This window comes from Bos indicus, chromosome 26 (genome assembly GCF_029378745.1).
Source record: "Bos indicus isolate NIAB-ARS_2022 breed Sahiwal x Tharparkar chromosome 26, NIAB-ARS_B.indTharparkar_mat_pri_1.0, whole genome shotgun sequence".
NCBI classification, from domain to species: domain Eukaryota; kingdom Metazoa; phylum Chordata; class Mammalia; order Artiodactyla; family Bovidae; genus Bos; species Bos indicus.
The window spans coordinates 17,661,187-17,677,199 of NC_091785.1; the positions used below are offsets into that span (position 1 = coordinate 17,661,187).

Genomic DNA, 16,013 nt, shown 5'->3' on the forward strand with positions numbered 1-16,013 from the left:
TATTCTTTTACTGCTGTGTTCTATGTGCCAACATTTTAGTTAGGGTTTTGCATGGCTATTCATAAGTTAGATGAGTTTATAATTTTCTCTTTTTTAGTGCCATCTTTTTCATTTTGAGGTAGCAACACCGTGATAGTTCGTTAAAAGTAAATTGGAAGAATGTGTTTTTCTATGCTCTAAAAAACTTAAATAGTACCAGAATAATCTGTTTCTTGAAGTTTTGAAAGAATTCATCTGTGAAACTCTAGGTTGGTGGTATGGAGGAGAAAGTTTTTCCATCAATTTTCCAGTTTCTTTCAAAGTTACTGGTCTGTGCCAGTCCTTTATATCTACCTTGAAGTCAATCACATCATCCAGGTTTCAACACTTCTTTCCCGAAGAGTTTATACAGCTCTTTTTTATGATGCTGCTGACTCTGTGGTTACGTCTCCCTTTTGCATGCCTGATTTTGTATGTTTCCGCAGTCACCTTTTTGTCTTAGACTAACAAGTAATTAGTTTATCTATAGTTTATTGTTTGTTTATTCAAAGAAGTCACTCTCCAATTTATCAGTTCTATAATGTGTTACCTTGTCCATTTTCTTGCTCTCTTGAAGTTTACTTTGTTGTGGTGGAGGGTTTTATGTATTCATTTGTTTTGCTAACTTCTTCAAATTGAATATTTCACTGTCATTCGTAATTCTCAGATTTGTAGCTCTCTTCAATTTTGAACTGTGGGGCTTTTGCTATCTAGATGTCTTATAATTTTAATCCTGATTTCTTTAAAATCTAAGAGTTGTAAAAAAAGGGAGGGGAGAGAGGTCTTAACAGGTAATGCAGGAGTATTTATTCTATTTTTGTTGTTGTTATTATGTCCAGTTTCATTGGTTTACAATCAGAGAATATTTTATTTTGGACTTTTAGAATACAATGAGGTGTTCTTAATACTTAGTAAATGAACCATGTCTATAAATGTTTAAGAGGCATTTTTTAAATGTGTTACAGGTTATAGAATCTGGTGGACCCACAGGTTCAACTCTATTAATTACATTTTTTCCAGTCCTCTACAAATCTCTACTTATTTTTTGGTTAACTTGACATTGATCTACTTGGGTTGACAGCAATGAAATAAAATCTTCTGCCGTTGGTATTTCTGTTGATTTCCCCTTGAAACCCTCGGGGCTTGTTTTATGACTCTTAATGCTATGCTATTTTGTGCATAAAGATTTATGACTGTTATATTCTCACCGTAGCTTGTACTCTTTCTCATTATAAAGTGTCTCACTTTTTTTTTTTTTGGCACTTTCTTACTTTAAAAATTAATTGAAGAAACAACAAAAAAGTGTTGTCTACAACTAGAATTGTGATCTCAGCTTTATTTTTGTTAGTATTTGCCTGTATGCCTTCTTACCTTTTACTTTTAAACATTTCTGGATCATTTTCTTCAGTAGTCCTCTCACATATATAGCATGTCGTTGGGTTTAAGATTTTGAACTAATATGAGAATGTTTTCCTTTCAGGAAAATACACCACAGTTATATTTATTGGCATAACAGATAAGTTTAGTTATAATCCAATCATCTTATTATTTATTATGTTTTCTGGAGGAAGTCTGTAAGCCCATGGAGCTCACAAAATTATATACAGAATTTTGCATAAATGTACATCCATCCAGAGGGAGCACATAGCTCCATCAGATTCTCAGTGGGATCACCGGCCCCAAGTTGGTTCAGAATCACTTCTCTGTATGAAACATTCCCAATTCCTTCAGCTTGCTCCCATGACAGGAAATACAGACACCTTGTCATTCTGGAGTCTTCCTCTTGACCTACCTACTTTGTCCCTGGACTGTGAGTTCGTTGAGGGCAAGAGTTTCTGACAAATTCTGGACTCCTATATATTACAGCGTATTAGAACACATATTGTTTTAGAGAAAAAATTCAAGGCTCCTGGGCCATCTGACTTGTCTGCCTCAATCTCCATTGAGGTGAACTCACTTTGACTTACCCACACGTTCTGTAACTGAACACAATGAAGCTTTCTTCATCTGTCCTCTCTATAAAGGTCACGCAGGTGTGCTTCTCCCAGTGTCTCATGGCCTGCTTAAAAATGGCCCTCTGGCTTCCTGAAACGACAGGACAGGTGCTCATCAACTCACTCGTGGGTCCATAGCTTCCTTAGATGTTCTAGAGCATGCTGGTTCATTAACAAAGCTTGTTCCAATGATCAAAAAAAAGCTTGTTTCAGTGACCCAGAATTAAAGTGAACTAGGACTAAGGATTTCCCTGGCTAAGAATACAATATAACTTTCCCAAATAACCAAAACTTAGAGAGTAGGAGTTTTTGAATTGGAAGAGAGGGTAAAAATAGATTTTCAAATGCCCCCAGCCTCCCAACTTTTCCTTTGCATTGAAAGTACTTTCCTAAACTTTAAAAAAATGTTACTTAGGTTATTCAATTTGGAAATTTCTGGCCTTTCAAGTAAATCGCAGCACTGCATTCCACCCTTTAGTTTTACTTTCTACCTATGGGAGAGTATATTCCCACATGCTCTAAAAATTCTATTTGTAGGTACACTCATGATGTTTTTGCATCAGGATTCAGTGTTTGCTGGGGGATCCTTGAGTCTAATGTTCTACAAGGCCTTTGAGAACAGATGAATTTCATACTTCCTCCGAACTTTTCATATGTCCTTGATTAGACATTGAAAATAAAGCAACAAGTAAATTGGGAGCAAGAATAAAGTAGTTGCAAACTCTAGGCTGATAGTTTCATCCACTCAATAAGTATTCTTTTCAAAATATATCAGTCTGAAATAAATAAGACAACTGTATTTTGATTTTGGTAGAAGGAATGAGAAAGATCTAGAAAAAAAGAGTCGTTTGGGAAGTACACAGGAAGGTTGTGGATGGGATCTGAATTCTGGAATGACTTTGTTGCAGAAAACCAACAAACCACTGGAAGGGTCCCATGATGATCTAGAAGATGTGGGTGTAGTGTCATTTCATTGCCCCCCTAAAACATATATACAGAATAAGGAGTAACTTAGCTGTCCATTTTGGGAAAGCCATCTTGACACTTTAAGTTAAAATTGTTTATAGAACAGTGATTCACCAAAACAGCAATCCTACTAATTATAGAATAAAAAAATCTCTTTGTAAAGAAAGTTTTCTCTATAAAATTAGTTAATTTTTGATGAAAGTTATATAAATCTTTGGCAAGATAAGCACACTAGATCTGAAAGAACACGGTTAAGATGCCAAGAAACAGGGACTTCCCTGACAGTCCAGTGGTTAAGAATCTGAGCGTTCACGGCACTGGATATGGATTTGATCCCTGGTCAGGGAACTAAGACCCCATGAGCCACATGGCAAGGTCAAAAAAAAGAAAACAAAAACAAAAAAGATACCAAGGAACAAAAGTTAGTAGCTGATGACAATTCCTACATTTTAGTTCTTAAGAACACACATCTCTTTCTCTCTCTTATTAGAACTGGGGACTCCTTGAGGGGCAGAGTGGCATCTTACTGGAGGCTCTGGGATAATGCCTTAGGGACCAGGTGACCACCTCTGAGGACATAGCCCCAAATGAGACTGCAGTTTCTCCAGGCTGAGTGCATGAGACCCACTGGTCATAAGGAAGCCTGAAGCACGGCGACTGCTATGACCCCAGCATCTGTTCCATCCCACCTGAGTCCTTGCAGGGAGGACTTTTCCCACCAGGGAAGACAAAGCCCCCAGCCCCAAGCAAGCCTCATCTGGAGCTACTGACCAGTGAAGTTCCCGCCAATGACGTACGGGATGACCCCTCCCGGCCATATCCTCTCTGTCCTTGAGGTTGTGGCTCTTCGGACCCGGGGAGAGAAGGTCTCAGCTCCAGCATGCAAGGTCCCAGGGCTCTGTGGAAGCAGGGCGTTCTCCTTTCCATCTGCAAGAGAGTTGGGCTGCCATTTACTTTGCTTTTAATTCCTCCTGGGCATATAGTGAAGATTATATCACCCATGAATCCGCAAAAGGAGAAATTCAGAACATGTATTCTAAAGGGGATATTGGATCTGTTCAGGGTTTTAAACCTGAGTGGAGCAAGAGAAAGTATAGGGCTTCGCTGGGGCTCAGTGGTAAAGAATTCACTTGCCAGTGCAGGAGACACGGACTGGTTCTATCCTTGATCCAGGAAGATGCCACGCGCCTTGGAGCAAGCAAACCCATGTGCCTGTTGAACCTGTGCTCTAGAGCCAGGGAGCTGCAAACTACTGAGCCCACGTGCTGCAACCACTGAAGCCCCCATGCCCTAGAGTGCGTGCTCCACAACAAGAGAGAAGCCATTGCAATAAGAAGACCGTGCACTGCAATGAAGAGTAGACCCCACTTGCCACAACTAGAGAAAAGCTCGAGAAAAGCCCACACAGCAGTGAAGACCTAGCGCAGCCAAAAAAAAAGAAAAAATATTATTATTATTTTTTTTAAGAGTAAGTGTAGTAAGTATCCCAGGCCTAGGATGGAAGTGGGTCTGGCTTGTAGGAGGTCTTGAAAGAAGCCCCATGGGACTCAAGGGCAGACTGTGGGCCACAGAATTAAGCGACTGGGACAACTCACAGCCCTTTAAAGCCAAGTTGGGGATGTACTCTCTTCTCAGAGCCACAGACATTGGGGAGAACAAGCTGCATCGGTCCCCTCTCTTGACCAAATATTGTCAATGCTGCAAATACTGGAAATAATTTGGCCAGTGTGACAAAGTGAACAAGTCTGTGATGCTGGGAAAATAAATTATTTGCAAGATAAACCCCTGTAAAATGCAGAGCCCTGTAGAATCCCCCAGCTCTTCTGGATCTGTCTGTACATCTGGACCTTTGAGGGAAGACTATGGGAAAGAAACGGGGACTCTATTTAAGGCCCTGAATTCAAGTTATGATCCCTAAAAACAGTAGAGATAGATGGGTGGGTAGAATCGCTTAACCTTGAGGCAACTGAACAATTGAATCCACATTTGTTTCATTCATCATTCAGAGTTTAAGGTTTTGTTTTCAATCTACTTGCTTATACTCACTAAGCTCACTTTGGGGCATTTTCTCTTTCGTTTTTATATTTTTTCCCCTAAAAATTAGACTTGGTTTTGTTTATTCTTTTTGTTTTCATTATTTCATTACTTTTATTTACATCCTTCTATTTTCACTTATTTTATTCTGATGTTTCCTTTCTAGCTTCTTTTCTCTCTTTAAAAAAAAAATTGAGATACAGTTCACACATCATAATAGCCACCACTTTAAAGTGTAGAGTTTACTGGTTTTGTATATTCACAAACTTGTACAACCACCACCTCTATAGAATTCCACATTTTCATCACCTCCCAAAGAAACCCTGTATCCATTATCAGTCAATCCCTCCAGCCCTTGGTAATCAGTAATCTTCTTTCTGTTTCTATGGATTTGCCTACTCTAGACATTTCATATAAATGGAATCATGCAATATGTGGCTTTTTGTGTCTAGCCTTTTTCACTTAGCATGTTTTCAAGGCTCATTTGTGTTGTAGCATGTGTTAGCACTTCACTACATTTTATGGCTAAATAATAATCCGCTGTGTAGGTACACCACATTTTGTTTACCTGTCCTTTAGTTGGTGGATATCTGGGTTGTTTCCACTTTTTTGGCTATTATGAATAATGCTGGTCTGAACATTAATGTACACATTTTGGTGTGGACATATATTTTTCAGTTCTTTTGGGTATATGCCAAAGAGTGGAAGCATCCCAATGCACATAATAACTCTATGTTTAACCTTTTAGAGAACCACCAGACTGTTTTCCAAAGGAGCTGCACTATGTTGCCACCAGCAAAGTATCAGGGTCCCAGTATCTCCATGTCCTTGTCAACATCAATCTTTTTTATTATAGCTATCCTAAGGCTGTGCAGTGGCATCTCACTGTGGTTCTGATTTACATTTCCCTAATGACTAGATAGCATATTGAAAAGCAGAGACATTACTTTGCCACCAAAGGTCCGTCTAGTCAAGGCTATGGTTTTTCCAGTGGTCGTGTATGGATGTGAGAGTTGGACTGTGAAGAAAGCTGAGCGCCGAAGAATTGATGCTTTTGAACTGTGGTGTTGGAGAAGACTCTTGAGAGTCCCTTGGACTGCAAGGAGATCCAACCAGTCCATTCTGAAGGAGAGCAGCCCTGGGATTTCTTCGGAGGAATGATGCTAAAGCTGAAATTCCAGTACTTTGGCCACCTCATGCGAAGAGTTGACTCATTGGAAAAGACTCTGATGCTGGGAGGGATTGGGGGCAGGAGGAGAAGGGGACGACAGAGGACGAGATGGCTGGATGGCATCACAGACTCGATGGACGTGAGTCTGGGTGAACTCCAGGAGTTGGTGATGGACAGGGAGGCCTGGCGTGCTGCAATTCATGAGGTCACAAAGAGTCGGACAGGACTGAGCGACTGAACTGAATGACTAATGATGTTGAATATATCTTTGTGTGCTTGTTAGTTATTTGTATATCCTCTCTGGGGTCTTCCCTGGTGGCTCAGTGGTAAAGAATGCACTTTCTAATGCAGGAGACTTGTGTTCGATCCCTAGGTTGGGAAGATCCCCTGGAAAAGGAAACGGTAACCCACTTTAGTATTCTTGCCTGGGAAATCCCATGGACAGAGGAGCCTGGCAGGCTACAGTCCATGGGGTCAAAAAAGTCAGACATGACTTACCAACTAACAACAACAACATATCTTCTTTGGAGAAATGTCTATTCAAATCCTTTGTCCATTTCTCAACTGGGTTTTCTTTTTATTGTTGCATTATAGTTACTCTTTGTATATTCTGGAGACCATATCCTTATCAGATAAATTCGAATATTTTCCTATTTTGTAGGTTGTCTTCTCATTTTTATGATAGTATCCTTTGAAGCACAGAAGTTTTTAACTTTTATGCAGTCCAATTTATTCATTTTTTTCTTTTGTTGCTTTTTGTGTCATACATAATAAATTACAAACATACCTTGTTTAATTGTACTTCACTTTATTGAGTGTTTTTTACAAATGGAAGGTTTGTGGTAACCCTGAGTTGTCAGACAATGGTTAGCATTTTTTAGCAGTATTTTAAAATTATGTAAAATTTTTTTCAAATGTAATGCTTCTGCAAACTTAATGGACTACAGTAGGGTATAGACATAACTTTCATACACAGAAGGAAACCAAAAAATGTGTGCAACTCACTTTATTGCAGTAGTCTGGGGCCACGAGACATCAAGGTCATGATATTCCAAGGTGCAGCATAATCCAACCTCATAACAATTCACATCCATATTTTCTTTTAGAGTTCTATAGTTTAATCTCTTGTATTTAGATCTCCAAACATTTTAAATTAATTTTTGTATATAGTGTGAGGTAGGGGTCTAATTTCATTCTTTTGTGTGCAATATCTTGTTATACTAGCACCATTTGGTGAAAAGACTAGTTTTCCCTCCATGGGATTGTCTTGGCAACATATAAAAAAATCAATTGGCCTTGCCTTTCCAGCTTCTTAAGTTAAATGTTTGGCACGTTAATTTTCAATTGTTCTTATATTCTAATATTACCATTTTAACACTGAAATTTCGCTGAGTTCCTTTTTATCTACATCCCATCTTTTGACATGTACATTTCTTAAAAAAATTTTTTTTTTCATTAAATTTGTTACACTATTGCTTCTGTTTTATGTTTTGGTTTTTTTGGCCAAGATGTATGTGGTATCTTAACCCCCTGACCAGGGATCAAACCCGCACCCCCTGCATTGGAGGGTGAAGTCTCAACCCCCGGACCCCCAGGGAAGTCTGACATGTACATTTCAATGTTAGACCTTGATACATTCTGTAAGTTCCATCTGGACTTTCTTCTTTGGTTCTTGAATTATTTAGAGGTGTGATTTTTAATATCTAAAATACTTGTCTCTGTGTGTGTGTGTTATTGATCTCTAGCATCGCTTTGCGTTCCAAGGACTTATTCTCCAAGGCAGGGGTCAGTAAACTTTTTCTGTAAAAAGCCATATAGTAAATATTTTTACATTTTGAGGTTAATACCTTCTCTGTTGCAACTACCTAACTCTGCTACTGTAGTGTGAAATCAGCCATAGACACTATGTAAATGAGTGGGTGTGTTCCCATAACGCTGCATTTCCAAAAACAGATGGCAGGCTAGATTTGGCCTTCTGGCCATGGATGCTGGCCTGTGCTTCAAGGTATCAATTCTTTGGTGTCTTGAGCCTTGCTTTATGGAAACAGTGACAGACTTTATTTTCTTGGGCTCCAAAATCACTGCAGACAGTGACTGTAGCCATGAAATTAAAAGATGCTTGCTTGTTGGAAGAAAAGCTATGATAAACCTAGACAGCATATTAAAAAGCAGAGACATTACTTTACCAATAAAGGTCCATATAGTCATAGCTATGGTTTTTCCAGTAGTCATGTATGAATGTGAGAGTTGAACCATAAAGAAGGCTGAATGCCAAATGCTTCTGAACTGTGGTGTTGGAGAAAACTCTTGAGGGTCCCTTGGACTGCGAGGAGATCAAAGCAATCAATCCTAAAGGAAATCAATCCTAAATATCCATTTGAAGGACAGATGCTAAAGCTGCAGATCCAATACTTTGGCCACCTGGTGCAAAGAACTGACTCATTGGAAAAGACTGATGCTGGGAAAGATTGAGGGCAGAAGGAGAAGGGGAAGGGATGACAGAGGATGAGATAGTTGGATGGCATCACTGACTCAATGGACAAGAGTTTGAGCAAGCTCCGAGAGTTGGTGATGGACAGGGAAGCCTGGAGTGCTGCAGTCCATGGGGTTGCAAAGCGTTGGACACAACTGAATGACTGAACAACAACATGATCGCTTTTTATAAATGTTTCATATATCCTTGAAATAAAGTGCATCAGTTTCTAAAACTGATGGTTGAAGGGTTCTACATATGTTGTTTAAATATTTTCCTTACAAATATTTTTGACCTCTTGGTATATCTGCTATCAAGAAAAGTGCTTTAAACAACCTTGAGAACTAAGATTGTGAATGTCATCTTTATTTTTAATTTTTGCTTTATATTTTTCAAGGCTATGTTGGTTAAGTAATACAAGGTAAGGATTGTTAAATGTTCCAGCTAAACTGTATCTTTTATCAATAAATACCCTCTTTATCTGTAATAATGTTCATCCATAATAAAGATTATTTTGACTGATATTAATATTGCTGTTAATTTTATTTTGATTAGTGTTTGCCTCGTATAGTTTTCCTTCATCACTTACTTTCAATCTTTTTGTGTAATTATGTTTTTTGCTTTAAATGAGTCATTCAACAGGTGTTTTCTGTGAGCAATACATTTCCCACCACAAACAATAATACAAGCTTTGCAATAGTCATACTATTGAGGTTGAATATTCTTTTTGTTGTATATGAAATGTGTGCTAAGTCACTCCAGTCATGTCCGATTCTTTGTTACCCTATGGACTGTAGCCCACCAGGCTCCTCTGTCCATGGGATTCCCCAGGCAAGAATACTGGAATGGGTTGCCATGCCCTCCTCCAGGGAATCTTCCTGACCCAGGGATCGAACCCACATCTCTTACGTCTCCTGCATTGCCAGGAGCTTCTTTACCAGGAAGTATATGAAATAGTTTTTGTAAATTGAAAACTTTTTGGAAATAATGATAGATCCATATGCAGTTTCAAGAAATAATACAGACAGATTTTGTGTATCCTTGATGGCTTCTCCCAACATTTTATAAAACTATAGTACAACATCACTACTGGGATATGGACATCTACTCAGGGGATCTCGTTCAGATTTACCCAGCATTATATATACTCGTGTGTGTGTGTACAGTTCTACCCAATTTATTATGTGTACAGGTTTGTGTACCCACCATCACATTCATGATACTAAATAGTGCCATCACCATAAGGATCCCTCATGTTGCCATTTTACAATCACATCCAACTTCCTTCCCCCTCCCTCCCAACCCACTCCTAAACTCTCAACCACTAATCTGTTCTCTACTTCTAAAATGTTTTCATTTGAAGAATATTATTTAAATGGAATCCTACAGTGTATAACCTTTGGGAATTGGCTTTTCTCACTCAGCGCCATTCCCTGGAGATTCGTTCAAGCTGTTGCATGTATCAGTAGTTCCTTTTTATTGCTGAGTATGGCACCCCACTCCAGTACTCTTGCCTGGAAAATCCCATGGACGGAGGAGCCCGGTAGGCTGCAGTCCATGGGGTCGCTCAGACTCGGACACGACTGAGTGACTTCACGTTCACTTTTCACTTTCATGCATTGGAGAAGGAAATGGCAACCCACTCCAGTGTTCTTGCCTGGAGAATCCCAGGGACAGGGGAGCCTGGTGGGCTGCCGTCTGTGGGGTCGCACAGAGTCGGACACGACTGAAGAGACTTAGCAGCAGCAGCAGTAGTACTTCATGGTATGTATGCACCACGGTTTGTTTAATCATTCACTGATTGAAGGACACATGAGTTGTTTCCAGCTCTTACAAAGAAAGCTGTTATGAACATTAATGTGCAGGTATTTGCATGAAGATTTTTATTTCTCTGTAATAAATACTGAAGAGTGGAACTTCTGGGTCATACAGCAGTTGGGTTTATTGCTGCATTCTCTATCCTGTTCCATTGCTTATCCCTCTGCTAATATAACACTGTCTTAGTACTGTAATTATATACCATCAGCCCTCCGTATCTAAGTGTAGTTAGCTTTAGGCATCCATCATTAAAAGCAAATAGCTATTCCTTCCTGATCATGACAATTTCCCCTTCTTTTCTCTGAGTGTAACTCTGTATTTTTAATTTGGGGTAAGGGGAAGATTTTATTTTTTTTCCTAGTAGTTCTCCGTTTGTAAAAGAGATCCATGCCAGTTCAGTCACTAGAATCAGAAAGTTGGCGTGTAACACATTTTTCAGCCTGAACATAATTGTTTTACTGCTAGAATTTCTAGATGGGGAGTCACACACTTGCAGCTCTTGGGATAAACCCAACCCACAGATGTGTTTTGTTTGGCCTGGATGCTTTTGGATCACACTTTGTTTTGTTTTTTCTTAAATCTCACTTGAGAAGCCAACTTTTAAAAATCAAGGACTTTCACATAGAAATCCCAATTTTCTAGTTTTTCTTCAAAAATGGAAAGATGTGGCAACAGTGGCCCATCTTCAAGCCACAGCAGTTAAGTAGCATCTGCTCCTCACAGTCAAGGCACACGTTTTCCTGGTTGCTAGAATCTATCTCCCACCTTCACACGCACGGTTCCCTCCGGCCACTTCACCCACTGACATTACCTGCTGGGCCTCTACAGATATTTTAACTTGCTATCCCAGCCCAGGACTACAGATTGCATCCAGATTCCAAATGCATATGTGCTCAGTAGTGTCGGACTCTTTGCAACCCTGTGGACTATAGCCCACCAGGCTCCTCTGTCAATGGGATTTTCCCAGCAAGAATACTGGAGTGATGGCTCTTTCCTCCTCCAGGAGATCTTCCAGACCCAGGGATCAGACCCACGTCTCCTGCATTTCAGGCTGATTCTTTCCCGCTGAGCCATTGGGAAAGCTTCAAATGTGAGTTGCCCCAGTAGACTGGAAGCTCCATGGGGGCAGAGACTGTGGCTGGCTCATTTACCACTCTATTCACACCCAGCACAGTGTCTGGCTGGTGGTAAGCATGGGGGTGCTTTTAGGTTTTCAATTAATTAATTAAAGAATGGATGAGTTATTCTAAAAATAAACAACCAACAGTCCAAACAATTCTGCGGTGGAAACCTCTCCAAAATGTTGGCAGCCCTGAAGTCCTTAATGTTTAAATCCTGAGAATCATCCTGTCTTAAGTAATCACAGGCAGTGATGTAGCAAGTGGAAGTTTGTTATTCATTCCCCATATGGTTTTCAACAAGTCTCTTAATTTTCCTCTGCCACCAACTCCCGCTTGGAGAATGGGCAAAAATACTTCTGTGTTTGAGGGACTAACTCTAAGGAATCTGATGTTTCTCAGAGAAGCTGCGCTTATCCATACTTGTGACCTGGTGTTATAAGGGCCTATGTGCAGCCGAGTCAGCATGGGAAAATCTTAAGTGCACCTGGAAAGAGGCTGGAGTGTAATTTCCAGAGATGGGTTATTGAATGACAGCTTCCCTCTCGGTCCAGTGAGAAATTTAATTTGCTGAGGACTCAACACAGGAAGCATTTGCCGATTAAAAATATGTCTAAACAGATGTTCTGCTTAGCCTGGAAGAAGGATCTTAATGCAACTGTCATTATTGGATTTTCTTGGATTACTACTATCTGGAATCGGAGTCCAAATAGAAGGATGTAATTATGTATTATGGTCCAAGAGTCTTGCATTTGAAGAGGAGCACAGGGGTGTCTGAAAGGATTTAACACGCTGGGGGTGGGGTGGGCTGGGGGATAAAGTCCATTTAAATTCCCTGGCTCTGGGAGTGTACCCTCTCCTCTCTGAAAAAGCAGAGCGGCTCCAGCTATTCAATGTTCCGTTTCCAGCTGAAGGCACAGCCACGTCATAAACAGAACCAGGCCTGACCCAGACTTCTCACCCGAGGAACTGCAGATTTTCGATTAGTCAGAAAAAAAAACCGGTCCCTCCCACACTGGAAGTAAACACGCCGACGGTCCAGCCATCTGTATAACCCTCATCTCGCAGGTGATGGGCAAACTCACACCTTGCCTGCGGTGATTCCGAAAGGCTGGGTGAGAGCAGAGACTGTGGCTTCTGCACAATGGTTTGATCAAGGAGCTTTTTAAAAATTCTGGTGTCCGCACCCCTGCCTTGAGATTGGGAGACTGGGACTCAATTAACCTAGAGGACTGTCAAGATGTCTGTGCTTTTTCAAGCTCCCCAGGTGATTTGGACACAAAAGGAAGCTTGAGAATCAATGAGGTAGCCCAGAGATTAGGAGCAAGAGGCCTGGGGTCTGGGGCACTCAGGCTGAAGATAAATGCTGCCATTCACTACCTGTGTTGCTTTAGACAAGCCACTGTCCCCTGAGCCCTCCTGCCTGCTGTGTGGTGGTGTCATGGGTGTGGAGCCAGGCGGTGAACAAAAAAACGCCTGCTACAGTAAGAGCTCAGCATGAGCTGCAAGCATCACCATCATGTCTGCATTTGGGGATAGGCTAAAAAGAACGTCCAAAGTCAGGTTCAGTTTACACCCAGATACGCTGACCTGAGAGACATTTAAGGGTCTGGATGCTCTGTGCCCAAGTTTGAGGGATCCCTATTCTCTGGGACAACCGAATCAGGTTGTTCAGACCAAAGCCCTTAAGGGACTGCTACAGAAAGGGAAAAGTCCCTTCTGTTTTATGAATATGGTTCTGGAAATCAGCCTCTATCAAAATAGTCACAGCTTCATTTGAGGAACAGTTACACACTTCATTTCATTAATCCCATTATCAGCCCCCAAATGCATGCTGAGCTCTCATCTCCAGAGAAGGAAGGCTCTCAGACCAAAGGGTCTGCCGGGGGGTGCCAAGTGAGTAGTTCCCCAAGCCCCCCAGCACTCCCCAAGGCTGGAAGCACAAATCCCCGCCGTCAAGGCTGAGGGGAGCCACATAATGCCAGGAAATAAACCTGCTGCTGCAGCCGGCCAACCAGAGGCTCCCTTCAGATCCTTTATCCTGCTTGGGCGGTCTCTTTTTCTGGGGGGTGGCAGAAGGGGGCACCGGTTGTGATTAAAGGGGAATCTGAGATTGACACAACTTGTCTTATCTTTAATTCAAACAAAACAAGAGGTACCCAGTTTGGTGCCTGACAGTGTCCTGGAGGGACAGATGGGAGGGCTGGAGGAACAAGCTAGAAGGGACCATCCTCAACTCACCCTGGAGGTCTCCTTCCTCCTCCAGCTCGCCCTGGATGCTTAAAGATTTACTCATCTGCTGTGGTAATACTGGAGGGATTCAGACTGGAAGGATTGGCCTAACCTTGACGTTACCCTCTTCAAACACACCAGGGTCATCTAAGGGGCTGCAGACTATGGATGTAGCCATATACAGGGGCGTGGGGCATGGGTGGGGCAGTGCTGTCATCCTCCCTAAAACACCCAAGAAGATCTCTCATCACAATGTGAATACCGTGTACAACCCAGCCAGAGGCAGAATTTTAATGGGTTTCGGCAGCTTTATTCCTTCCTGTCCTCCTTAATTGTGTTTCTGTACAGCTGCTGAACAGCTGTGAAATCCCAGTCCAGAGGTGGACAACGCACTTCCAGTGTTGGATCATAGAATTCTTGGAAGTGAAGGTGGAGAGAAAGAAGTGGAAGGGCTACGCTCATTGAATCCCTCTTATGTTCCAGACACATGGCTATGTGCTTTGTATAAATATTGTTTCTAATCCTTGCCAAACCTTAGATGAGGTTAACTGGATAACTTATCCAAGGTCATAGCTACAAAGTGGCTGAGCTGGGATGCAAACCCAAGTGTGCCTGACTGTTCAAGTTTATTTGGTTGGGTCATTTTATACGTAACAAACTAGCAAATATTAAAAATCCTGACACTAACTATTGCTGGTGAGCAGACAAGATACAATGAGGGAAGACAGTAGATGGTCTCTAAATATGGCCATAGCTCTCATTTCTGTAAGCTCACACCACTTCTCACACTAAGGAGGAAATCTATTTTCTTCTTGAGGCTAAGCTGGCCCTTTGGCTTTTTTTGACCAATATGATGTGGCAGAAGTAGCTTTCTGAAAGTTCTGAGTCCCAGCCTCAAGTGGACTGGTGGCTTCTGCTTCCTTTCTCTGGGAAGCCAGCTGCCACCTGTAAAAAATCTTAGTTAGACAACTAGTTAACAACTTAGTTAGACCACCTAAGTTAGGGCTTCTCTGGTAGCTCAGCCAGTAAAGAATCTGCCTACAATGCAGAAGATCCCAGTTTGATTCCTGGGTTGGGAAGTTCCCCTGGAGAAGGGATAGACTACCCACTCCAGTATTCTTGGGCTTCCCTGGTGGCTCAGAAGGTAAAGAAACTGCCTGCAATGCAGCAGGCCTGGGTTTGATCCCAGGGTGAGAAGATCCTCTGGAGGAGGGCATGGCAACCATTCCAGTATTCTTGCCTGGAGAAGCTCATGGACAGAGGAGCCTGGCGGGCTACAGTCCATGGGGTCCCAAAGAGTTGGACATGACTGAGAGACTAAGCACAGCACATACAACTCCGTGGCAAAGGTCCACTCAGAGAGAGGAGCCATGTTGGGGCAAGCTGAGGTGCTAAATATGTGACTAAAGCTTTTTCTAGACCTCTCAACCCAACTCAGCTACTAGATGAATGTAGTCAAGTGAACGACTTTGGCTGAATGATGTCAGCCAAAGACCCACCCCATGAAGCCTAGTCAACACACAGAATCATGCAAGATAATGAATCACAGTTTGAAGTCACTACGTTTGGGGGTAGTTTTTAATGCAAAAATAAATCAGTTAAATTAGGTATGGTGTCTACATCACTGAAAGTGAAAAGTGAAAGTGTTAGTTGCTCAGTCGTGTCCAACTCTTTGTGACCACAGGATTATAGCCCGCCAGGCTCCTTGTTCCACAGAATTCTCCAGGCAAGGATACTGGAGTGGGTAAGCCGTTCCCTTCTCCAGGGGATCTTCCCAAACCAGGGATCAAACCTAGGTCTCCTACATTACAGGCAGATTCTTAACTATCTGCGCTATCAGCAAAGAGTAATGGCAAGTCCCTCTGATTTCACCCTCATACCCTGTGCATCATTTTTACCATTAAGGGCTGGTCGTCTGTGGCCAAAATGAAGTGACACTGAGTTTATCAGGTGTCTAGGAGCCTGAAAATGCCTAAGTCAAAATACCTTCAAGAAAGCAAAGCAGAAAAATGCAGATTTTTCATGTGACTAAGATAAGATGTACGTTTGTCAAATGGTGGTGGTGGGGGGTGGGAGAAGACTCTGCCTCTCTCTGAATGAGGTCAGATGGATAAGAGGGGTCAGCAAGCCAAGAGAAAAATGACCCAAGGACAGCAAGAGGTGATTCACAGAAGCGCACGCCCAAGTCA

The 16,013-nt window shown here is 41.7% G+C and overlaps 1 protein-coding gene across 1 annotated transcript in view; it reads right to left on the minus strand.

Moving 5' to 3' along the window:
- TLL2 (tolloid like 2) overlaps positions 1–16,013 on the minus strand; it is a 151,524-nt gene that overhangs the window by 58,645 nt on the left and 76,866 nt on the right. Inside the window, exons 4-5 of the mRNA XM_019953203.2 lie at positions 3,750–3,905; positions 1,986–2,103 (exon numbers count right to left, since the gene is read on the minus strand). Of these exons, the coding sequence (XP_019808762.2) occupies positions 1,986–2,103; positions 3,750–3,905 (274 nt within the window). The remainder of the gene's footprint in view (positions 1–1,985; positions 2,104–3,749; positions 3,906–16,013) is intronic.